The following is a 26,538-nucleotide window of genomic DNA, read 5'->3' on the forward strand; positions in this document are numbered from 1 at the left end:
CCTCATGTGCCGGCCTTGCGAAAACTCTTAAACATAGCACCAGAACTCTTGAGGATAGATGAAGCTGTATGGATTTGGGGACGTTGCATTTGTTTGGCGTGGCGATTTGTCTGTGATGCAGGCTCTGCGGCCAAAGATTTTTAAATTGTGGTGTGTCTGACAGATTTTGTTTCCAGAGGTCATGTGGCCTGGCTGCCCTACTGGATTTTGTAGTTACCTTTTCTTTGCCCTAACTTACCTCATCTCTCCTTAACTTGCAAAATACACAGGCAGGAAATGCTTTTACATGTATTTCTATTATGCCATAGTGTTCATGTTGAAACGTGTTTTATACTTTTTGTCCGCTGTACTTTTTGTTTGTTATATTTCTCTGTTGGAACAGTTTACAGCACACAAGATATATGCAGAGACCAGAGTAAACAGGGACCAAACACGGGATTTAAGACTTTAACAGCTGCTAAAATGTCTAACCTAAAACCTGAAGATATATTACAGGACACAGACCTTCATCATAGACCAGCTCTCACCGGGAACAGGTGTTGATTTGATTATAAATCACAGGGCAGGTCTTACAGCAGGTTATCGTAACATCGTAATAAGCAAGCGTGGTGACAGAGATGGTACCTGAGCTCTTCTCACCAAAACTGCTGTTGTGTTTTATGTACAACAGCGTGACATTAGCGTGCAGCAACACCCGCTAATTGGCACGTTGAAAACGAAATGCTATGTTGATATCAGAATAGTACAAATTAAATGATTACGCTACGCTAATTGCATAGACGCTTGTGGCCAAAGTCAGAAAAGACAGTGGGAAAAGTGACAGGATAATTACCAGCTAGTTGATAGCGGCGTTCGCTAATAGAATTGGCACTTAAAGGAACAATGGAAGTGCAGGCCAGACGGAACGGTCGCACTTAGGGGACATCCCACAGTGCCTTTCCCTGTAAGTGTGCGCCGCGGCGGTTATCTGGTCTTCAGGCCTGTGTTTTCGATTGTGAAGCGTTGTGGGACAAATACAGTTGATTTGCTGCGATGGCTGCGGTGATTTAAAATAAAAAAAAAGGAAAAAAAAATACGTTGTAAGTCTGAGTGTTTAATGCGTTCTGATTAGAGGGACCTGCTTTTGATTAGACCGCGTTTATGCGCTCCGAGACGTTCTCAAATTGTTGCAAAAAAAAAAGGGAAAATGGGGGGAGGGGTTCATTTCTATAATTAGGATATGGAGGGGGGGGGGGGGTTAACCCTGATGGCGCAATCATGCAATTTGTAGGCGGAGGGGAGCCGCGCCAAATGTCAAGTGCTCAATATTGTGATTCGGAAGTGCGACGCCAGACTCACTCCCGTGGCGGGTTCTCACCCGGCCACCCTGCCGAAACCGCGGATCGGCCCTCTCCCAGTGACATCCGCCGGTCTCATTTCACCCGAGGGGGGTCCTCCGGCTCCAGGCGGGCCACGGCGCCACCATAACGCATTATGACAGCAATGACAGCTGCTTATGCCGTGTTGTTTACCCGCCGTTGCGAGGCCGCTCTCATCCGGGGTGACTTGCGTGACTCTCATTATTACAAGTGACTCGTTTACAGTATGCATCAGCCCAGCCATTTACTGAGGTGAATTATCCTCCTCGAGTGTTCGGCGCTTCCCCAACGGTGTTTCCTCATCGCGAGCCTGGAATTTTCCTCTTAGTTCAGATTAATGCATTACTGAAAAAAAGTATTTGAATTGAACAGGTGCATTATAGAAATAGTCCACCCTTGGCGCTGGTGTAGTGAGCTGTTCTGTATGTGCGATAGAGAAGGGTAGAGTTGAGTTCTACACCACAGTCTGAGTGCAGCAATTGCAGTAGGGTTAAACCTGAGTGTGTGTGTATGTGTCTGTATCCACAGTCATCTTATTTGTCTGTGTGTCTGTCCTTGGTGGCTGTGACTGTGAGGCCACCACATTCGATTCCCCCTGCTCACTGTTTGTTTAGCCTTTGTCCTCCCTGGGGTTGCCACGTCTGTCCTCAAACCCCCCCCCCCCCCCCCAAACGACTGCCTGCCCTTCACCTCTGAAATCGAAGCGTTTAACAGAAGCCGGCGTGTCGTTTCCAGTGTTCCGAACCATTTCCCAAATGCGGCCCCCTCGCACCTCCCATTAGTCACGTTCCAAAACCACGTGCAAAAAAAAAAAAAGGTCGAAGTCGAGCTCAAGGTTGTTCTGTAATCTCCGGGGGCCCCTTCACCTTAAAACCTGATGAACAAACAAATGGCCAACCCCCCCCCCCATATCAGGGGGCTCGGGGGCAGGGTGGTTGAGAGCCGGGGGCGTTCGCTTCGAGGAGAGAGGGGAGGGTAACGGTCGACACAGGCCAAGTGGAGTGAACGTTCAGTCACTGCACCCCCATCATCTCGTCCACACGCCGCCACATCGCACACATACTGTATTGCAGTTTTCCTTTCAGATTCAATCAGCGCGCAGTGGACCCCAAGCCATTCCCTCCGCCCACCTGGGTGGCGGGATTGAAATGCCTGCAGTAAAAAAAAAAAAAAGGCCTAAATGGCTGTCGGCGGGCACAGGGCGGAGTGGGCGGGAGAGCGTTTTCGTGAAGTCAAGGGGTGAAGTGTTTATGCGGAAACCGAGAGGGACGGGAGGGGGCTGGGGAGGGCACTCGCAGCGGTGCTCAGACTTCCTGCTCAAGGTCAGCCTGATAGGCGCATTAACCCACCGTGTCCCAGCCGGGCCTGGCGGCAAGCGCGCTCACGGTCCTCGTGCGGGGTAGTGGGTACCGTTAAGAAGACCGTTGTCAAGCGTTCACGTCAGCAGAAGCCTGCCACACCGGATGCGGTGTCGCTGAAGGAGAACTGGACTCCTGACTTAAAGGCTACGGGATCAAGACCCCGCTGTTGCATTCTTAAGCAAGTAGAATCCTATGGCTGCTCCAGTCAGTAACCAGCTGTAAAATACAGGCAGCGTGTAAAATCGTAAATGATGTACAATTATTTGTGGCCTTGGACGAGGGCATCTGTTCGGCAAATCGTTAAATAAATAACAGTAGTTCTGTGCCGCGAAAGGCCTCTCAGAAGAAAACGGACGTGTTTTGATTTGCTTTGGCGGAATAATCTATGTCTGTTTAATCAACTGAGGAAAAATTGGCTGTTGAGTCTCAGGTTATTTGAGTTGTCATTTCGTATTCTTCCAGACTGTATTTGTTTTCTTTTTAGTGACAAAATTCGGATTTAAAAATTATCCGTCAGCTTTGTCTGTCTCCAGTTTAACTCTTACCTCTGTGTCCGCCGGTTAACTCTTACATAGTCTTTTTTTCATAGTAAAGTTTGAAAATATATCTTTATTTAAAACTGTTTCGGGCGGAAAATGGAGAAGAACTGTGGGGTGTTCTCACAGTGTTGAGAGCTTGACGCTCAGGGTTTGAAAGGGTTAAAAGAGACTTCCCTGCAGACCACTCTGCTGTGAGACTCGCCCCTCTCCCCGGGGAAGGCAGTGGCTGAGCTCTGAACATCACAGCAAACGCGTGAGGCTTTTATTTCCTCCTTTTTCATCATAATGTCCCCTAACAATCATTGCACAGTGTTCAGACCATTGTCCAGACAGTATTGTGTGATTTCAATTCATAAAAACACTCTTTTGGACTACTCTTTTTGAAAACTTCAACTGTAGTTAGCTCTAATCAGCTGTATGTTGGTGTGTGTATATATAGTAATACATTTGCCTAGCCATGGCATTTAACCTGAGGGGAAGAGGTAGGAGATACTGAGCTTAACATCAGAGACAAGCTTTGTATATGCAAACAAAGCCTTATAAAGTCTGTGTATACTGCCTATAAAAAGGGGGAGTGGTAAGGTTTGTTCCTCTGATTTTTTTCCTGGAATATCGTGGAATAGGCTCAAGTGAGTGATGCATGAATGACTCCAAATGGATGCTTTGATCGTGTTTTCTTACTTACAAAATTATGTTTTGGTGGAGCTTTGAATTGTCAGAATGGCAAAAGAGTCTTTTGAAGTTGAGTTGGAGCTGAGGAGTGTGGCTTGCTAGTTGATGTACTGGGTGAGAGATTTGAGGAAACATCACTCATAGGACCCCAGTGACTTTTCCTTATATGGGAGTTTTGATTGCAACATTCATGCATACATACATACATACATACATACATACTCGCTCCTTCATGCTCTCATACTCATAAACTTACTCACTCACTTATTTATTTGCGCTCTCATACTCATAAACTTACCTAGTCACTCATTCACACTCATTCACTTACTTATCCACTCATTCAGCTATGCATTTGCTCACTCATTTTTTCTTTCACTCAGCCATTCATTTAGTCTGTCATTCACTCACTCATTTACTTACTCATTCACCCGGTCACCTACTCACTCTCTCACTCACTAACACCTGCTCTCTCACCCTTACTCACTGACTCACACCTCACGCTCTCTCTCACTCAGGCTCTCAGACAGACACAGGCGTATGTGTTTTTATCTCCCAGGTTATTTCCGGCTCTGGCCCGGCACGGTGATATAATTAGCTGATTTCCCTCTCCTGGGCAGCGGGGCTAAGTGGCCAGCGAATTCAGGGTTCCCGACAGGAGAGGCACCGCAGTGTCTGAGCCCTGCTCAACGCCCGGGAGCCCTTGGTTGTTCCACAAGCACCCGCTCATCCAGCAGTGTGCTGTGTGGACCCTCCATCACGAGGAAGACTCTTCCCTAAGCATTCATGTGTGCACTTACCAGCTCCTCTGAAGAGGGTTGCCATTTTTCACACTGTCTCTGTAAAGAACCCAAATTGTTCATTTCCGATGTGTATCTGACGGCTGCGGTGATGGTCTGTCTGAGGAGATGCCCAAAGGTGTCACCCACCTGATACCTGATCCCCCTCATAAACCTTCATTATTCTGCAAAATATTGGGAAGAGTGTGGTGTAACGGTAAGGGGAACGGGTCATGACCCGAAGGCGCCGAGTTCGATTTCCCCGCTGAGGCAGTGCTGTTTTACCCTTGGCCAAGGTACTTAACCCAGACTTGCCTCAGGAAATAGCCAGCTGCATAAATGGATAACATGTAAAAATGATAACCTATGCAAGTCGCTGTGGATAAGAGCGTCTGCTAAGCAACTGAATGTAATGGAATGTACTGCACTTGCCTTTCCTCTATAGACTGGTGTTATTCTGAGCAGTACTGCAATGCCCTTTCCCAGATAGACAGTCATGCTTACTGAACAAAGCAAGAGTTCTACCTTCCTCCTCTCTTCCTCTGCTTTCCTTTTCTTTCTTTCTGTCTCTTTCTTTCTCTCTCCTCCCTCCCCCCTTCTGTGTTTTTTAATTAGCTGGCTGTGTATCTGCATGGCAGTGTGGCATCCCCTTGCATTAATTATTTCGGCGCTTTAATTAGGTGCGGAGGTGAACGCTGGTGCAGGCAGTGGGAGTGATATCCCTCCTCTGCCGCGGGAGGCGTGGGCAGGGGGGCACGGCTCGCCCGTATGGATTTCGGCGCCGTCCTCCTCGCGTTCTGAAAATGACAAACATCACGACACAGCAAACTGGGTCTCGGACCAGTAAGCCGGATCCAGAATTAAAAGTGAACGAACGAATGAATGAATTCATTCATTAGTCAGTGTATTTATTTTTACTTTTTCCTTTAGCCTGACGTGGGTTTGCAGCACCTCTGATCTGATGCTGGAGACTTGCTTGTGTTTGTTGGGGGGGATAAGGCAGCTGACACACTGCCATCTTGTGGCAGCTGCCTGCCTCTGATTTCTGATGGACTGTGAAAGCATTGGAAGTTCAGCGCTCGTTCCTACGCCTGCTAATTCGTAGGCTGACTCAGACTCAGTCAGCCACTGATTCATCCAGCCTCCCCTCCTCCCCCGCCACCCCTGTCACTCCTGTCCCTGTCCCCCGCTCTGTCCCCACCCCACCTCCCCCCTTGCTTTGTTGTCGAAGTTGACCTCCAGGTCTGGCGACGGCCGCTCAGCCGGCTGGTCCCTGGGCCAGGATTTGAGAGTGATCCAGAGAGAGGCCCTCAGATCTTTGTCCAGTCAGGAGTGACATCCTCGCCAGGGTCCAGCGCAGGGTCTCTGATCCAGCCGGCAGCAGAGAGAGGGGCAGAGAGGGACAGCGTATGTGTTGCTGGAAACAGCCTTGGCATAGACAGCGTAGCTGTACCATAGATTATTAATATATGGACCAGATTGTCAGCTTGGTGTGTTCCACATTGAAAATTCTCCCTTTGTGCTTGAAGTGACAAGTTCTCAAATTTACTGACTTTTTGTGAACTTTCTTAATCGGCCATGGTCAGAAACCGTACATCCCATAGTAAACACAGGAACACAGTCAGCAATGGAGACCCCATTTAGCAACCAGAACCTGCTAGATGGAGTACTCAGGCAAGGGGGGTGATTATCTGGTAATAATAGAAAGCGTGCAGCTGTACTGTGTAGGGGAATTTATTGATGATGATGAACTCGTCCTGTAGCCATTGGTTAAACCTTGGTGGTCAGTATTCCAGTGGTCTGTTAGTGGCATTGTTTCCTGAGGGGAGTGGAGGGCTAGGGAGCTGTTTGAGAAGTCCAATGAGACTGCTCTGAGGGAGACAGTGAAACTAGCTGTATTCCACTCCATTCTCCTCCAACCCCCCCCATTCACCTTGTCCCCTCAGCGAGGCATCACTATGGTAGCTTGGGAGGTCTGACACAGGAAACAAGGTCACCGTGCAAAGGACGCGTTTTGATTTCTCTGGGAAGTAAAACGCACACAATGCACAGCTTTTCTCCGCTATGTCTAATTACTTCCTCAGTTTCACAGCGCACGGTGTGAGTGTTTTTTATTAACAAGCCTCACTGCAACGTTTTGAAAGGTTACTGGAGTAATTTGAATGAGAGATAGCTCTCTAATCTTTCCTCACCTGCACTCACCTCCTCATATTAATATTATGCTTGCTGTTATTGTTGATGTGAGTTTATGTATTTTCTGTTTTTCCCTCGATACATTTTTTTTCCCTTGATGGAGTAGTTATTCATTTTAGTCTGTGTGTGCTTACTTTTTTATGTATTCACTTGGTGTGTGTGTAAGCACTTAGTGATGCACTGCGCTACTCAGGGACACAACAAGAGCGTGTCCTTTATGTTCTAAATGCACAGCTACTAACTCCAGCAGCTCTACTCCTCACCTGACAAAATGGCACGACAGCCCGTGCCATAATGCCTGTCAGTAACACAGTCTGTCAGCACCACTGTCTGTAAGTAATGCTGTGTACCAGTACCACTGCACATCAGTAACACTTTGTATCGGTAACACTGTGCTTAAGTTACACTGTACTTCAGTAATACTGCACTGTAGTAACACTGTATTGGTAACACTGTGTATCACTACCACTGCACATCCATAAAAGTGTATCAGTACCATTGCACATCAGTACCGCTGTGAATCACTAACACTGTGCTGTAGTAACACTTCTTCAGTAACACTGTCCTTCAGCAACATTGCAACATTCAGTAACACTGTTTACCAGCACTGCTGTGTATTAGTAACTTTGTGTTTCAGTACTTCTGTGATATAGAGAGGCCAGCCCTGCTGGTGCTTCCCTGTGGGTCTGAAGAGGAGGAGGCAGTGGGTTCGTCGGTCGTGTATTTCTTTCAGAGATATTAATGTGAACGTTCTTTATTATGGGCCAGAGTCAATAAAACATACCCTTCGCATTAATTGTATTTAAATAAAAGTAACGTTCGATAAAACATAAAACCCATAACGCTGGCAATTACTCTCCGCTCCATGCATCAAATGGTTTTATATCTGTAAATCATTAAGTGGCCTCTAAGCGCTGATCAGGTGGTCAGGGGAACGTCTCATAATGACTTCGGTAATAAAGAACCAGTCATTATTGCTTTTCAGATACAATAACGTGAAATGTACTCCCTGCAGCATATTTCTGTTTTCGTTGACGGTATTGATGGTTAATTTTTCAGTTTTTGTTTTTATTGACCGCATCGATGGTTGACATTTCACTTTTTTTGTTCTCATTGACCGCACCAGTGGTTAACATGTTACATTTTTGTTTTCGTTGAGGACGCAAGTGGTTAATGTTTCACATTTCAGTTTGCATTGATTGTTTTGATGGTGAAAACTTGATGGTGCTGTTTCCGTTCACGGATTGATTGCTTGTTCTTCAACAATGAGGCAGAGTGCCCCCCTTCACTCCCAGTTCCCAAACAGACACCAACCCCCCAACCCCCCACTATCCCTGGGAGAACGTGGCAGAGACTCTGACATCACACAACATTGCAAGAACGTTTTCCATTAGGGCAGAGCTATTTGCAGGCTCAGGGAAAACATTCCCGTAATGTTCCTCTTGCCCCTCTCTCCAGTCTGTTTGATGGGGTTTTTTCTACCTGTGCAAACAAGGGAAGATTAGCAATCCATTATGCAAAATGAACGATCGTTAAAAAAAAAGCCCTCTCCTGCTCACCCTCCTGTTATAGCGAAAATAATTCTGATTTACAGTATAACCATTAACCGAATCGATTTCTGTGTAATTACCAGGCCCAGACCAGTCGTAATGGGTTTCAATCAGCAGCACTGGAAGCTGCATCGCTCTGTGATTCTGCATGGTTTGGGAGCTGGCGCATGTGTCTGCCTTGCATTACAGATCCTTCCTGCCATTGGCCAGCAGGGGCACGAGAGTGATAACTCACAAGGTCATGTGACTCTAGACCTGTCAGCTGGTACGACGGGGTACAGTGGAAGAGTGTAGCATGGGAACGTCTCTCGCGGTAAAAGGTCCTGAGCTTGTGGTGCATTGTGGGAGATTTTTGAGAGGATTTGGCTTGAATCGGCCTCAGCAGGTGATCCAGGCATTTCGTCCGAGTCTTTACATGAGCCCGTGTAAGAATCACTGTCACAGTCCTGGTCGTCACTCATGAGTCAAGTGTCACTGTCACTTCTCTGGACTTAATGTGAATCAATGCCATGTTTCTCTTCCTCAAGGAAGTTTCAGTGCCATTTCCCCAGCCCGCACATGCCGGCACGTACGATCCTGGGGCCAAACTCAGCAGGAGAAGCGAGAACTTTCCAAACTTGTATCCGTTAATGGACTCGTGTCTCCTTAATATACAAGAATAAATCTCCTAATAACTCAGAGGCCACGGTAGATTTGTGCGGATCGTGTGACGGAGCTTTGTATCGATACGCGGGGAGGAAATTCTGGAGACAGTTATCCAGCAGGCCTCAGGCTCAGACATCTGTTTTCTAATGACAGTTAATTAGATGCTGTCTGGTGCAATCAACAGCAGCCGCCTCTAATAAACTGGGATTGTGAGCAACTGGAAGGGGTGCTGTTTATATCTGAAGCACTCCTCCGGGAGTGATGGGACTATTCCGCTCCATATGGGGGTGATGATTGATCGCACCCCTTCGCTCTCCCGCACCTCTCCTGTACCTCCACGCTGCCCCTGCTCCACCCCTTAACCATCTCGCCTCCTCTGCCCCACCCTCATTCCGCCTCTTATGTAGGGGAAAACGGAGTGTTCAGTCTGATCACGTGACATGGCTCTGTGCCATGGGCGGTGCGATGTTAGGGCTCCTCTCAGACTTGTGGAAAAAGTACAGATGTGGATATAAAGACACGTGTGTACACACACAAACAGATACATACAGACACACATTCTCACACACATACGTGAATGCACGTGTGTACAGACACACAAATAGACATGCATACACACACACACACACACACGTAAACACACAGGCACAGATGGTTGCAACACAAACACACATCAGTACCCACAGACTCTCACGCACAGACATGCTTGCACGCACGTATGCGCACAGACTCGGAGACACCGAAACGCACGCATACAGCCACACAGACTCTCGCATTTACACACAGGCACGCGCATCTTGTTTACGGCCGTCTGCTCGCGACCATCACTCCTATTTCCTCTCAGGCGGGGCCGTCCTCTCAGGCCCGCCCGGTGCCCAGTGTGTCAATGCCATTAGCCAGAGGAGAAATGAAGATTGCTGCTTGATGAGCAATTACGCCTGCCATTTGGACCTGATCACACCGTGGCTCGCTGCCGTAACTCTATCCCTTCCGCAACAAACGGACGCAATTTTGCTCTAATTATCTGCCGTAATCCCCTTATTAACTGTGAGTTATGCGTGGCTTAACCCCCCCCCGCCCTCTGCCCTGCCGGCCGTGCGCCGTACGGCACGCGCCGGATCGCCAGGCGCCGGCCCGGGGCCCCAGCGACCGTTACCGCGTGACAGTTGCCAGGGGGGTCCGGTAAGCAGATTTGCACGGTCGTTAATTAAGGATTTCATGGGCAGGAGGGCCCGCGCCGCTGGCGTCTCCGCGACGACGAGGCCCCAGCTGTGCCTCGGGACGGCGGGGGTCTCTGGAGCGTCCTCTTATGTCACCGAATGTGAGCCCCGGCTGCGCTTGCATCCCACGTTAATGGGCCGACATCACCCTGGTCTCCTGAACGTGTCCTCGGATGTACAGTAACACTCTGGTTTCTCTCTCTGTTTCTCTCTCTCTCTTCTCTTTTTCTTCATCTGTAATTAGTGTCACGTGTACTGGAAGTTTCTCTGGAGAAATGACCTCATTGTTAATGATTACTTATTGGCTATGGAACAATGAGGTTCACCCCTATAGGGTTCTGAGTGCGGCGTCTCTGGAATGCCAGGGAGCAAAGAACGACTCCCTCTCTCTTTCCCTCTCTCCCTCTCTTCTCTGTATTCTTGTGATTAAACCTTATTATATATTCTAACATATTCTTTGTGTTTGCAGTCTTTTCTCAAAAGAATTTTTTCTCAAAGCCCTTATAGGTCACAATGCATATTACCCGTCTCAAGCCAATTATGAAAATTTTTCTAGTTTGTTGTATTCTATGTTATACACAATTGGCAGTTTTGCATTCGTCCCGGTACCCAGTTCTCATGAATATTAATGAAAGGGTGTGGTCAATGTCACATGGAATCCCATGTAGGGTGCAGTTTGGAAAGCATTTTAAAAGCACATGGAAAAGAAGTTAAAAATAGAAGTTCTTGGCCCTCTTTGTGATGTCATGCAGATGTCGAGGTCGTGAGAAGGCGAAACGCTCATACCCTCACCATAGTCTGATGAGCACAAGACACTCATACACAGTGATTATTTTCTTCGCTTGTTCATACTTGTACAGTCAAATTACAAAAATACAGAAACCCAGGCTAAATCCGATAGGACATTCAAGGATTTGAGCAATGTGCTTAGCTTTTGGTTCGCTGAGCAGAGGTGAACCTTCCAGCTTAAAGTGCAAGCCATGGAGCTCTGCTGCCCTCGTTGCAGTCTTGCCCTGATGCCATCGCGTTGGCCACGGCGTAACACCTCCTCCCTTTGTGCCCTGGACTGAGGGGGCTTTCCTTTCCATGGGACAGATAGAATGACACCTCCATCTTGGTCCCCTCAGTGTACCCCTCAACCCACTAAAGGCGTCCACCTACTCCAAACGCACAAAGCTGCAGACGTAGTCTGTGTGTGGATTGCACTGTTTTAGAAATCAAAACGGCCACTCCGGATTTGTTTGTGGTGTTTATCTAGCTCCCCGCAGAGCTGCAGACAGTGTTTATCTAAACGGACACAAAATATTGGAGGTGCGCGGTCATCCGCTGACCCCGCTGTCTGCAAAGATGCGGAAAGTGTGAGTTAATTTTAAGAGCGGCTGGGTCCTCTTGCCTTATTGCGCCGTTCAGTAAGACCGACGGGCTCCTCTTGTTCGGCGTAGACAGGCTTTGACAGGGGGCTCAGCTTCAAAGAGATCAAATCTGACAGGATTTCAGACCTGAAGAGGAGACAGGAGGTTGGGGTGGGGGGAGGGGAGGAGGGGGGGTTGGGGATTTTTGTTCCAGCCTTGCCCTAGATGCGGAAACGTTCAGTGGCAGGATTTTTTTTCAGACACGCAGAGGTTATCCTTTACGTGCTTGAGTGATCAAAAAAGTGTGGAAAAGTTTTTTTTTTTGCTTGCACTCAAACTCTTCAACCCGATTGCAATTCTTTCTAGGCTATCACCCATGACTCATTGTCATTTTCATTGTCATCATTGTTGAATTGTCCCACAGATGTCAGAACGAGCTTTTAGTGGTCTACAGTTGAATATCTGCGTTGCTCATCTTAGTATCTTCTTTACACTACCTTTAAACCAGGCACTCTGCTTCCTGGAGTCCAAAAGGGCCCACAGCTGGAGAACATTAGATATAGAATTATGAGACTTACATGTTATGTTTTCATCTAAATGTGTTCTGAATGGAGGTACCCACAGTACACAGCTCCCCAACATAGAATAAGGACATGTTGTATGGTTGATGCAGAATGAGATTACAGGTGGAATATTATTTGATTGCAATGATCCCATGTAGTACCTCCACCCGGGCTGGTAAACGTTAAACTTTCAGTGGACTCTTTCCCTGTGTGGAAATTCCATAGCTGTGATTATATTTGCCACTGTAATTGTGTGTACAGAGTAATCCTTATTACTTATTGGAGACCACGCTGTATCAGCATTAACTGAGCAGAATGGGGCCTGGGGTCACTAATGGGCTTTACATTATAATGGGATGCTTGCTCCTTTTTCATCATCATCATCATCATCATCATCGTCACCATCGTCTTCGACATCAAGGCCAAGCTGTTGATGGCCCCGTGTTCCCTTGGGAAACTCCGTTAGCCTACGGCTCAGGGCCACTTCTGCAAGCCGTCGCCACGTACCCGCTCCTTAATGACGGCCATTTGCGAGGCACATGATCATTAAATAAGGACAGCGAGGCCCGACTCTCGGGCTGAGGGCTTGCATTTCCTCCGTATGTCCTGCTGTTCCTCTCTTACCATCTGGCAGATGAGCAGGTAGCAACAAGCGAGCGGAGGAAAGCCTTACAGTGACACGTAAGAGTCAGAATAGATTCCCTCTGTGTTGCTCCCACCTCTGCTTTGGGGGCATAGAATGACTGGGAAATGGGGCCGCCGTGTCTGTTATGCAGTGGATGCCCTCTGAGGGACACCGCCATCTGCTGGATCCATGAAGTACTGCAGCGCATCGATTCATTGAGAGGCAAATACTCAGTATGTTAGCAGTCCTTCACTGGGGGGTGTGAGGTCGGGCTTTGGGTGTTCAGTACATTAACATATTGTTGTCTTCAGTGTTGGGCTTTGGGTGATTGGGTGTTCAGTTTAGCATGTTGCCTTTGGGCAGTGGGTAGTCAGCTGCACATGCCGGCAGTGGGTATCAGGTGTTGGGCTCCTGTATCATACTGACAGGGGTCACGGGTTTGAATTCTAGTGAAGCTTCAAACCGGTCACTTACACTGAAATCTCTCCTCACATTTCTACGTCTATGTATTTATAAATTGCATTCATATACGATGATATGAAAAAGCACATGCATTTGCCCTGAATGCATATTCATCTGATGAGATGTACAGTGGTTAAATGGGATGGTGGGTTTTGGTGCATTAAGTGGGCAGTGTCTAGTGAAACAAGCCTCTGCAGTCATTGTGGATTGGATGTATCAGAATGCTACTCTGTTGCACGCGGTACGTATAGATGGGGGGGTTATTGGAGTGTGACTCTCGCACACACAAACACACACAGAGAGTCCACCTCCTCTCGGCCTTGCTGACTAATTGGATCAGAGCGGCGCTGAGCGTTGCACTTTGCAGAAGTGGGGAGAGGCAGCTCGGCTAACCGCGGCGTGATAAATCACCCGGGGCTACTGACCTGCAACTTCTGTCTCCTCAAATAGGGCAGATAGACCAACAGCCTCGGCCTGATAATGAACCACACTGCAGTGGGGCTGAGTCGAACCGACTGGCAGAGTCACCCTAATGATGAACCGCAGCACCGTGATGGTGAGCCAAGCACACTGGCCTCATCACAGTGAAAATGAACCACACTGCAGTAATAATGAACCAAACACATCAGCCTCATCACCCTGAAAATGAACCGCACTGCAGTAATAATGAACCAAACACACCAGTGTAATCACCCTGAAGATGAACCGCACTGCAGTAATAATGAACCAAACACATCAGCCTCATCACCCTGAAAATGAACCGCACTGCAGTAATAATGAACCAAACACACCAGTGTAATCACCCTGAAGATGAACCGCACTGCAGTAATAATGAACCAAACACATCAGCCTCATCACCCTGAAAATGAACCGCACTGCAGTAATAATGAACCAAACACATCAGCCTCATCACCCTGAAAATGAACCGCACTGCAGTAATAATGAACCAAACACACCAGCGTAATCACCCTGAAAATGAACCGCACTGCAGTAATTATGAACCAAACACATCAGCCTCATCACCCTGAAAATGAACCGCACTGCAGTAATAATGAACCAAACACACCAGCGTAATCACCCTGAAAATGAACCGCACTGCAGTAATTATGAACCAAACACATCAGCCTCATCACCCTGAAAATGAACCGCACTGCAGTAATTATGAACCAAACACACCAGCGTAATCACCCTGATGATGAACCACAGTGCAGGAATTATGAACCAAACGCATCAACCTCATAACCCTGATAATACACCACAGACACCGGCCTCCCCGCACTGAACCACACTGCAGTTATACACAGGCAGACAGGGTGGAGGCGCTTCTCTGATAATGAGCCACACTGCAGTTGTACACAGGCAGACAGGGTGGAGGCACCTCTCTGATAATGAGCCACATTGCAGTAATACACAGGCAAACAGACTGGCAGCGCCTCTCTGATAATGAACCATGCTGTCGTGTTTCTGATGATGTCTAACACGTGCACCCCGTGACCCTGCTAATGAGTCATCTCCTTCAAAATGGCCGTTTTTTTCAGTGTAGGTTATTGGGGGCTCAATTCAAACATTGACTTACAAATCTGAACCTAAAGTGTTTTAGGCTCTCGCTCGAAAAGTAAATCACTCTTTGCATTGGCTGTGTGTTTTATGATTAATGTATGACTCTGGGTTTGCATTTAATATCACCTGCAATTTTCACAAATTGCATGTTAAAGTTGACTGCTGTGGTATGTTCTCGTGTGCATTTTACATGCCAGATTTCCTCTTAGACAATGGCAGGTTGTGTAGACTGCAGTCTGAAGAGCTGTCAGTCACAGGTGGTTGTTATGGAGCAGTGAGCACTGACCTTCAGCATCAGAGCTTTGAATAAAATTACTGGGGTCAGGGATATGGTTGAGTGAACTGATTCTGGCTCAGTGACAGGGAGCAGTGTCTACATACATGTACACTAGGGTCCAAAATTATTGGGACACCTGGGCATTTTGTGGTTAAGTGTGGATGTGTCCATGTAGCTATTAGTTTTATCACTCGAACCTAATTTATGGTGTGGCAAAAACAGTTACATGTTTTGGCAACTATTAACATTTTCAAAACATCTCTTTATGTGGTTGGCACACGATTGCCTGTTGACTACCCTTATGTATGTACATGTATGCATGCACCCAGGCGTACTCTACTTTAATTCTCCCCACCTGAGACCTTAGGTCCTTGACTTTGTGCTTTTTAGTACAACGGCATCCTGAATCTTAGAAACTATTTTGTTTCAGGTTCTGAGAAATCGTCAGTCACCCTGCAGTGTGTATATGAACCACCTGTGAGTCTCAACCAAAGGCAGAAATTGATTTTTATCATCATACCTTATTTCTGCTGTGACAAAATGTGTATTTTTTTTTCTTCAGTGCATGAGTGGGTGGTGTCCTCCGAGTGCTGCGGTTTGATTGGCTTGATTGGTTCAGGGAAAAGCAGTATTGTCTTAGCCTTCCGAAATCCATGAGTGGGAGATGTCCTGTGATTGCTGTAATTTGATTGGTTCAGAGAGCGGGCAGTGCTTTTCTGTCTTAGCCCTCTCATTGCTGTGAGTGGGCGATGTCCTGGCCTTGGTAATGTGGTTTGCGTCTGTGTTGCTGTACATCACATCGGCACCACGCCTGTGTGTTAATATTCCAAATTCATTTATGTATAGCTAATTGGCCAAAAGTAGTTAACACAGTAAAGTCGACCTTCATCACCCTGACCTGACAATCAGAACAGCATAGATAATTCTGGCTTGTGTAAAAAAAAATGCCGAAAACATTGCAGTGTAGTGGGGACTGTGATAGAATATGTCTTAGGTGCTTATGCTGAAAACATAAACTCGGAGGGAAACTAAATAGGATTGGAACATCTGGAAGGGATATGTCTGTGTGACTCGGGTCAGACCAGAAAGAACGAAAACCCGTGGTGATTTTCCACATCCTGTATGGAAGAATTATGCACATCCTGATTCTTGGCTAGACTGTCTAAACTGATATGAAAAAGTTAAAAATATTCTGTACTGGCTGTGATCTGTACATACAAAGCTTTTCAGTTAGTCTTGCTCTAACAAACCCTAGCACATAGCCTTGGTCCATATTAGGAAGATGTTTGAGACCTTCTGAGTGTTCTTCTCAGTGCTGACCTCTCAGACAGCAAATAACAAAATAATATTGTGATTGTATGTGTGTCTGTTTGTGTGTGGGCGTGTCACTGTTTCAAAACTTTGTTGCAAGGTCTCCAACTGATCGTTTAAGCGCTTTTTTTTTCCTAAAACATCAGATCGGTTTTACTTTTTAATAGTTTGTCTGTAAAACTTTGTCTCACCAGCGATGTAACGTTGCTGAAAAGTTGTTTTGGCGTTGTCGTGCAGGTTCATCCAGGAGATCGAGCTGAACATGGGCCCCGGCCAGGCCAAGCAGTGTCAGCTCCGCACCTTCCTCACCTACTACATCAATGACCTCTTCCTCAACCAGGTGCGCACCGAGATCAACAAGGAGATCGAGGCCGTCACCAAGGTGTCCGACCCGCTCAAGATCCTGGCCAGCGCCGACACCATGAAAGTGCTGGGGGTGCAGCGCCCCCTGCTGCAGGTAGCGAGCATTGCGCCTACTCATGCGCTTATCACACACAGCAGTCCATATGGTTCAGTACTGCCATATGTTTGTTTATCTGTGGAATATGTCATTCATTCATTCATTCTGCCATATACTCAGGTATCCATTAAAGATGTCATTCATTCATTTATTCATTCTCTAGTCCTGCTGTATATTTGGTGTCTATGAAAGACATGGTTCATCCATCCATTTGGTCTCCAGTTTTCCCTATATTCATTTATGTATCATGCATTTAATCATTCATTCATTTATTCATCCATCCATCCATCCATTGATTGATTGATTGATTGATTAATTCATTCACTCATTCATTCGTTCATCACCTCCTCTGCCTTTCCTGTGTGCGGTGTATTTTGTTGTATGTTCCTTTTTCAGTGACAGTGGCAGTTCTTTACAGTTGCGATTGCCTGAGTTTACTGCTGTTTGTTTACGGTTATGACTTCCCCCTAATGAGGACTGCGGCATCTTGCTAATTACCCTGCAGGGCCAACGAGCAGCTCTTCAGATAGCAGGGAGCTCCGTGAAACGGCTCTTTGTTTGGGCTTTTTCCTCTCTTAATTACCCAAAACAAAGAGGCTGCGCTTCCTCTTCGCCACCTATCCGGGGGCCTTGTGTCTGCTCTGGCTGCCGCACACCGGGCAACAGTGCGGGTTGTTGATTAGGGCTCGGGTTCGACCACCCCCCACCCCTGCCCTAGAGCCCCCCTTCTCACGTTGTTTAAATGGAATCACTCAATTTTGTTTTCCAGTCTACTTTAAAAATGCGTACATACAATCCCGCTGCTTCCTCCCCTCGATCCCTGCACCTGTAGTGACTGCTGATATGCCTGTACATGCTCTCAGCAAGGTCGGGTTAAGTAGCTGAGCTGTGCTTAGTTGCGTTCAACAGCTGCATTCAGCACTTGCTGGGAGCAAGAGTAACTTGAGCTGGCTCGTTTGTGGACCAGGTACTGAATGCATATGTAAGTGAAATGGGGGTGTATTCTACTCAGTATTAGAGAGCAAAGGGGCATTTTATTATTCCATACTATGCTATACAATGCCATACCGTACCGTACCATACCATACCATATCGTACTATTCTATGCTATACTATGCTATGCTTTGCTATGCTATAACAATGCAAGTGTGTATAAAGTTCACAGCTCCTCAAACCCATGACTTAGATGCCAGACCCACTGCTGGTCCCTGTAGGGAATGTCACTAACTCCACAGTGGAGTGGATCCATGCAGCGTCCCCACACTCAGTTATGTCTAATTAAAGCAGGATGTCTCTGACACACTGTGAGAGGAGCTCCCAGAGACACTCTAAATGGGAAAGAGGTCTTGTGTTTGCTTCTGTGTGTTTTTTTTTTTCTTTCCTCAAGAAAGGAGCGCAGTTTGTTAACAGCTCAAAGAGGGGGAAGCGGTGTAGCCTCATGTTGTGCAGGTGTGCAGGATCACGAGGGGCGTCATAACTCTTCGGCTGAGTTTCTTCCTCTCACTGGGCTGTTAGTGAGTGGTGGAACGGCTTAAAATTATGTAGTAGTGGATTTACCTCATGCTGCAGCGGACTTACCTCATACTGCAGTGGAGTTACATCACGTTGTAGTGAAGCTATTCTGCGCTGCAGCGAGGTTCGCTGCAGTGAAGATACTTCATATTGCGGTGGAGTTACATCGTGCTGCAGTTGGATTACCTCGTGCTGTAATGAAGTTATCTCATGCTGTAGCCAAGTTGCCTCATACCGGGGTTACTCCAGACGTGAAATGAGCTGAGGAGAGGAAAGCCGTTTGTTTTGTCTCCCGTGCCTCACGGTCCGCTGTGAGAGAGCGGAAGCGTGCAGGGAGATGAACATGCCACCTCCAGACGCACACCCCGCCGGGCCCCGACCCGCGTAAAAGCGGAATGAGAAACGGTGCGCACGAGCCCATGTGATTCGAATGGGCGGGCAGGTGCGCGGCCGGCCGCCGTGAGTGATCGGGCCCCGCCGAGACTGTCACACCCCAGCCGTGAGGGTAATGAGCTGGAGGGGAAAGAGCTCACCTTCCTGTTTCACCGTATTAACACGCTGGCTGTACCTCTCCCTCTTTCGCTCAGGGGCCGGTGGGGGACCTCGCTAACAGGCGCGCGCTCCTTCTTTTCCCCCCTCGTCACCAGTCCCCCCCCCCCCCCCCCAAACTTCACTCAGAATCTTTTGTGGAGGGGGGAGACATTAGCAGGCACGTGCACGTGGAAACTTATTTCTGCCTCGCAGACTTCACTCAGGAACCGTGGGGGGACAGCATTAGCGGGCGCGCACAAATGGAAGCCTCCACTCCACCTCACAGATTCCACTCAGGAACCGTGGGGGGACGACATTAGTGGGCGCTCGCACCGAAACTTCTTTCTACCTCGCATATTTCACTCAGGAACCATGGGGGACGACATTAGCGGGCGTGCACGCAGACACACAGTAGTGTGTTTTGTCATTCAGAGCGTGTGGAACTGATAATTACACCGAGCGGGAGAGCGGGATGAAAAAGGCCGAGTCAGACAGGAATATTAAAACCGCGAGGATCACAGGCTTTCAAAGTGAAGGCTGACTCACTGAACCAAGAGACAAAGCAGCTTTTTAATTGATTTTCCTCAAGGCTTCATTAAAGTTGCAAAGGAAGAGGCATGGAGTCTGTCGGGTGGAAAATAATATTGAAGAGATGCTTTAGTTTCAATATGTGACTTCATTTTCATACACGCAGCTTGCCAGCAGGGTTCACCTGTGCTGGAATTAGGGTAGGGCAGGATAATAAACAGTCTTGGATATTAACAGGGTCTGTTTTTACATATAGTGCTGTTGCAAGCGGTTGTCACATGTTTAGCAAAGGCCGATTGACCTTTAGTTTTTTTTTTTACTTCGTTACCTTATGTCTTAGTCATTCCTGCAGTCTTAAAGGTGAGCTGCATCCCCTGTGGTGCCGGGAACCTGCCTTAAAGGAGCGGTTCACACTGCCGCTGCTGGTTTGCACTGTGATAAAGCGCGCTGAGAATGAAGTCAGGAGTCACAGAAACCCCCGGAACAGCAGCAGGAGTGCGCAGGCGTGTGTGCAGGCGTGGAGCCGACGACTTTGGAGGCGTGCTCTTCTCAAGGTGAGGCGTCCCCGGAAACCGGCGGCAGCCCGGCGGGGGGTTTGATAAAACATGCCAGCGTGGAAGCGGAGGGAATAATCTCTGTGACAGCCTAAAGCCGGCCGCGTGACCCCCCCCTTTCTGTGTGATAAAGGCTGTACCAGCCAGCGGGGATCAGGAGTGCGTGCGGATCCACTCGGGCCTGGTTTACACAACCCCCCCCCCCCCCCCAAACAAAGCTGCTTGGACCCCTCTCCCTTTCCTCACCCCCTCCGTCCCCCACTGCACCCCACCGCACCAGGCAATCAGTGCAGTGGCAGGAGTCCCCCCCCCCCCCCGTAACACCTCCAGCGCCGCAGCCTTTATTGTGATGCTATCTGTTGTCTCCCGGCAGCTCCCCGCGCCGCAGCCGCTCGCTGATTGATTCATTTAATTAGAAACACATCGGGGAGAGCCGCGGCGAGCCAGCCGGAGATTGGCTCCATAAATCTTCATCCCGTCCCCCCTGCCCCCGACCCCTCGGCTGGATCGGGGGGTCCGCGGCAGTGGCGGCACGTGCCGGCGTCGCCACTGGCGTCTGCGGAGCGCCGGGGGTCGCGCCGCTCCTGCCCCGCGAGCGTTCGGCTGCTTCTGTTTGTCGTGCTCTGTGCAGGGGCCCGAGAGGCATGGTTGTGATGGAGGCTGTGCTGTCTGTCTGTGCTGATGGAGACTGCGCTGTCTGCCTGTGCTGATGGAGACTGCGCTGTCTGTGTGTAGTGATGGAGACTGTGCTGTCTGCCTGTGCTGTTGGAGACTGCGCTGTCTGTCTGTAGTGATGGAGACTGCTGTCTGTAGAAATGGAGACTGCACTGTCTGTCTGTTGCAATGGAGACTGCGCTGTCTGTCTGTGCTGATGCAGACTGTGCTGTCTGTAGTAATGGAGACTGCACTGTCTGTCTGTAGGGATGGAGACTGCGCTGTCTGTCTGTGCTGATGGAGACTGTGCTGTCTGTAGTAATGGAGACTGCGCTGTCTGTAGTAATGGAGACTGCACTGTCTGTCTGTGCTGATGGAGACTGTGCTGTCTGTAGTAATGGAGACTGCGATGTCTGTCTGTAGTAATGGAGACTGCGCTGTCTGTCTGTGCTGATGGAGACTGTGCTGTCTGTAGTAATGGAGACTGCGATGTCTGTCTGTGCTGATGGAGACTGCGCTGTCTGTCTGTGCTGATGCAGACTGTGCTGTCGTGGTTGAGACTGCGCTGTCTGTCTGTGCTGATGGAGACTGCGCCGTCTGTCTGTTGCAATGGAGACTGCGCTGTCTGCCTGTAGTGGTTGAGACTGTGCTGTCTGTCTATAGTGAGCCCTCTATCTCAAATACAAAGAGTATCCATAAAAGGGCTCGTGTCTGAGCAGACTGCTTTGGGATTGGAATCCCCAGGGATCAGTGTTGGGACCTTTTCTGGTCCTTATTTACATAAATTGCCTTGATAAAGACATTAGTATCAAGTGTTCATTTTGCAGACAACACAAACTCTAGGGTGAACAGAACAGCTTTGAATTTAGCATAAATCAAGTGAGGCTATGCAAATGATGTACAATGCCTTTGTCAGACTACGTTTAGAACATTGTGTCCAGGTCTGGGGATAACCCTATGAGAAGGGCAAAAAGGCTATTGAAAAAGTATGAAATAGTCTGGCTTGGAGTATTAAAGGTATAAGTTACAGAGAGGCTTAAGTTACTTTTTCTGTTTAGTCTCAGCAAAATGAGGCTCTGGGGGGATTCGAATGAGCTTTTCAAATGTTTAAAATGGATTAATAAGGTGGACTGTACTCTATTGACTTCTTCAGACTGAGAAGAAGGTGGAAATTAACGATAAGTTTCACACAGACTCCAGCACCTTTTCACACAAAAAAGTTATTACAGCAGGGAATAGTGAACCAGAGGCCCTTGGAGTGTTCACAGCCAGTCTTGGCGTTTTGCTAGACACGCTCTGGACTGTAGGGAAATTGACCAGTCACGAAGGGCGGAGAGGCCTGCTGTCCTCATTAAACTATGCTCTCAAGCAGTTCTGCTTGCACCGGGCATCTGTCTCAAAGAGATTTTTTACTACCTTGTTGTTATGGAGGTGTCTGTGAGGCTATCTTGAATGTGCCTAAGAGATGTTAGCAGAAAACCACATCATATCTTTATTTTGTACTCTTATGTGTCATGTAAGTGTTTTGGTTGACAGAAATGATAAAAGCATTAAAAATATTTTCGGGTCATTTTAGCCAGTGTTTTCACAAAGGGTGGGTACGGTACAGACAATACAGTAAGGACCCATTGTGCATTGTGACATACACATAAACCTGTATGTTACCTGTAAGTAAATGATCTAAGATATGTTGCCCTCATATAGTCTGCTATAGTCTCGTGAAATGTCATAAAATACTGTATTACATTTATTGCACAACAGCCAATTGCAGTGCGTTGGTTTTAACTGTGATAATTAGTGTTTATACCAACGGTTTTTATTTTAAGCAAGTAGTTTGCTATAAAAATGATGATGACAACAGTAATAAAGTCAAGAAAAACAATAAGCAGCGATAACAAAATTATTATTATTGAATTACATTTTGTAATTACATGGGTTATCAGCTGCCACACAGATGGAGTAAAAACTCCTGTCTGGTATCTGATGGTTTCAGGCAGTCCCAATAGCATTTCCCGTATGAAGGAAAGCTTTGCAACACTTCCTTGTTTTACTGGTGCGTTTTTGGTCTTGTTTGCTCATTGCAAATATCCTTGCATATTCGGTGGGCAGAGCGGTGGAGGAAATCGCACGGTCGCTCTGCGGTCTCTGCATGGTCTCTGCAGTCTCCACAGTGGCTGTGGCGGGGTTGCCACGGTAGTGTCCGGTGCCGTGGACGGTGTAATGCAGATTAATGCGGACGCAGGGATGACCTCTGCAGCTGCCCTTTCCTGGAGGACGCTGCAACTGTGGAGCGCACAAGGGCGGACGAGCGAGGTTACGTCCCGACAGATTCTCCCACAAGAGCAGGTTTCTGTTCCACGACTGTGACTGCGGCTGAAACACTCACAGAATAATAGATGTCCGCCGTTGGTTAGTTGAAGCTAGGTGCTCCTTCCTGTACACAACACATAGTTAATTTTGCATAAAGGTTCACAATCAGCGATAAAGGTCCTTTTCCCCTCCTCCGTCTCCTCACGCACGCACACACACACACACACACACACACACACTCACACACCTCCTCCTCCTGGAGCTCTGCTGATTGTTGATGAAGTTGCCCTTTTATTCAGCGCTGTGTCTACGCGCCGCGTACCGGCATGTTTACGCACTGGCAGGTCGGGGGGGCGGGGTCGTTCCCGCTGATTGCCCCCCTGTAGAAGCGCTACCATTAGGAGCGGGGCCGCGGTGTGCTCCGTCGCCTTTATTAAGAGCCTCTCAGAGGCGCAGAAACAGCAACAGGCAATTACACAACAATGGAGCGTTAGGGGCTTTGTGCGAGGCGTGATTGAGTCTGCAGGTGGCCTCCTCCTACAGAGCCGGACAAAACACACACGCGCTTACGCACGCATGTACGCGGACTCGCGTTCATATGCACACGCATACGCACACACAAATTCATATGTGCAGACAGATGCACACTCACACACGTATGCGCACATATAATCAACGAGACGCACACACAGACGTACACACATTTGTATTGACAGGTGAGTGAAAACCTTGCGAATCTGGTTAAGCGCTTGGACATCTGTTGGAGTGAATGTACCCCTTAAAATGATGCCTTCATTTAGATAGATGGGTATTCACAAACACACACCACCTCAAAAGAGTGGCCACATGTCATTGTGGTCTTGCAGTCATTTCCTTTCCAGTAGATTGGCCTTGCTACAGCCAACAGCTCCTTCTCGTTTGCCCTTTTCTGTATTTCTCTGTGTGTGTAGTTTTGATGAGCTCTGAGTGGAAGTTGTGGAAGAGAGTGTAGGTTTATGTTTATCTATAGGCCCAGCTGGGCCCTGCTTATGTGGGGTCAGGGCCCCACAGCTGCTTCAGTCCTCCATGCCTGCAGGGGGAGACAAACTTGGAAATGGAAGAGCATTTGTCCCTCATGCGATATCTCCCATCCCTCAGGTTTATACCCATCTCTACAGGCTTTCTGCACCTGGTTATCTTCCATAATCCTCTCCTACAGGTGAAAAGCCACGTCTGCTTTCCACCTGTAGGCCGAACACGATCCCATGCCTGGCCTGGTTATCTCCCCCACACATGTCACTCCCTCCCCAGGCCTCTGATCCTCTTTCTCCCCCCCACCCCTGGCTGCATGGTGGAAAGCTTCTTTCTGGCCAAGGTTTGTGGTGTGTGAATCATCTGGCAGAAACACACACTGTATTTCCCCCATGGTTCCACACGTACATGTGAGGGAGAATGTCACAGGAAAAGGAGCGGGACTGTACTGTCTTCGGGACCAATGACAACAATCCTCGCCCTCGGAAAAGTCGCCCGTTGAAATGTCATTAGCTGTCAGTCATGGGAAGGGAACCCCTGAAGCTCTCTCGCATGATGTCCAGCCTTGTCCTGTGTCGTCATATGCCAATCTGTTCACATATATAAGGTCTTCTTACCCATCTGTACGTGTCTTCTTTGTATATCCGACCCTAATAGTGCTTTGGGGAACCATGGCACTGTTACATGTAGAATACGAAAACCGTGCTTAAACCAGCTTTAATGTGTATATCTCTCACAATAAAAACGTGAGCTGGTAATGTACCAGTACAGCTTTGATGGTAAACTTGAAGATTGGTCCTGTTGTGCATTTAACTGACAATACACACAAAAAATATATATACAGGTGTCGGAGAGTGCAATACAATGGCTTCTCTGTACTCAACTCATTTTAGTAGGGCACACGTTATTACTCAAACAATGATACGTCATCAGCAGGAAGAAATAATAGATTGCAGATCTGTGCTATATGAATAATACACTACGGGTCCTATTCCTGATAGTGACACATTGCAGTTCTTAGTTGGTATAAACACAAAGGCAGTGGTCATGTCCCCCCCCCCCCAAGGACAGCTGTAGTTTCTCATATCACAAATAATGAGCTGAACTAATGAACCAGTACAGCTTTGTTGTTAATTGTGAATGTGCAGTTTGGTCACATTCCTTATTTCTCACAGAACGTGAGGCAATGGTCATGTCCCCCCACCAGAGAGAGCAATGCCCAGAGTCATATAGCGCCCGATAGTGGGATTGTCTGTGATTATTTGTGGTCTGTGATTATTGGCTGCAGGGGAAGGGCGTCAGTAAAGTGCTGAGGACTCGGCGAAACAGTGATGAAAATGAGGTGAAAGAGTATCTCGCCTCTGAGCTCGTCAGGAGCGACGGAGGAGTGGTATCAGCCCTCCTCTCCGACTGTGAGCGGGGAGAGGAGAGGGGGAAGGAGAGGCCGAGAGAGAGGCGATAACAGAGAGAGTGAACAGTGGGAAGCAGAGCATCATGGGAGCCCACCTGGGCAGCAGCTGGAGATGGAGCTCAGACTGATTGATGTTCGCCGTGCTAAAGCCAGCCAGGTGAAGTAACACAGTACCCAGGGTTCTGGATCAGGCGGTTACGGGTTACAGCCATAAAAAAAGACACTACACATGAGACAGCTGAAACACAGCAGGAAGGGGGACAGGTATTTTTGTGTAACCAGTGCTTAAAATACTGGATTTTGGAGAAGAGGGTCATGGGTTCAAATTCTAAGTATAACCCTACTGCCGTGCACTTTACCTTCACAGCTTTGTGGGGGTGGATTTCCTTATATAAGGGTGTGTGCATCTCCCTACCATGTATGTAATTGCTGGCTTAATTTCCCGGTAGGCCAATGCTGTTGTAGCCTTGGGCAAACTAGTTAATACCTAGCTGTGTAAACGAATCTCTATTTGTGGACAGCAGTGTGGCGTAGCGGTAAGGACAGGGGTCGTATCTGAAAGGTTGCTGGTTCGATTCCCTGCTGGGCCACTGCTGTTGTAGCCTTGGGCAAGGTTTTTTGACCCACAGTTGTTTCAGTCAAATCTAGCTGAATAAATGGATGAAATTGTACCCTGTGTAAATCTCTCTGGGTGAGAGCGTATGCTAAATGACAATAATATAATGTAATGGTCTACAGTGAGGAGAAATCCAGGGCAGTGTCTGAAGAAGTTCTTTTTTACTTGAATCTCAGTAGACCATGGCTCTTTGATTTCTCTCTGGTCTCAAACTGCCTTGCTGTGTCTCTCTTCAGTCTCAGCAGACCACCAGGCTACTTCCCTCTCCCTGGTCTCGGCAGACAAGCACCTTCCCTCTCTCTCCGTTCTCGAGCCGCCACGCTGTTTCTCACCTCCACCTCAGCAAGCCAGCGCCTCCCTCCTCCCATTCCCGCTCCCCGTCGTCTTCTTCCTGTTCTCTGCGGACGAGCACGTTCCTCCCGCCCCTTGATTTCCGACGAGCCGTCGGCGCCTCCCACCTCTCCCCGGGTCTCGGCGGGCCGACGTG

The 26,538-nt window shown here is 48.0% G+C and overlaps 1 protein-coding gene across 1 annotated transcript in view; it reads left to right on the forward strand.

Moving 5' to 3' along the window:
• The window catches only part of exoc4 (exocyst complex component 4), a 132,630-nt gene that overhangs the window by 69,278 nt on the left and 36,814 nt on the right, over positions 1–26,538 (forward strand). The window contains exon 11 of the mRNA XM_036518366.1: positions 16,702–16,921. Within this exon, the coding sequence (XP_036374259.1) occupies positions 16,702–16,921 (220 nt within the window). The remainder of the gene's footprint in view (positions 1–16,701; positions 16,922–26,538) is intronic.

Source organism: Megalops cyprinoides, chromosome 23 (assembly GCF_013368585.1).
Source record: "Megalops cyprinoides isolate fMegCyp1 chromosome 23, fMegCyp1.pri, whole genome shotgun sequence".
Classification (NCBI taxonomy): Eukaryota; Metazoa; Chordata; class Actinopteri; order Elopiformes; family Megalopidae; genus Megalops; species Megalops cyprinoides.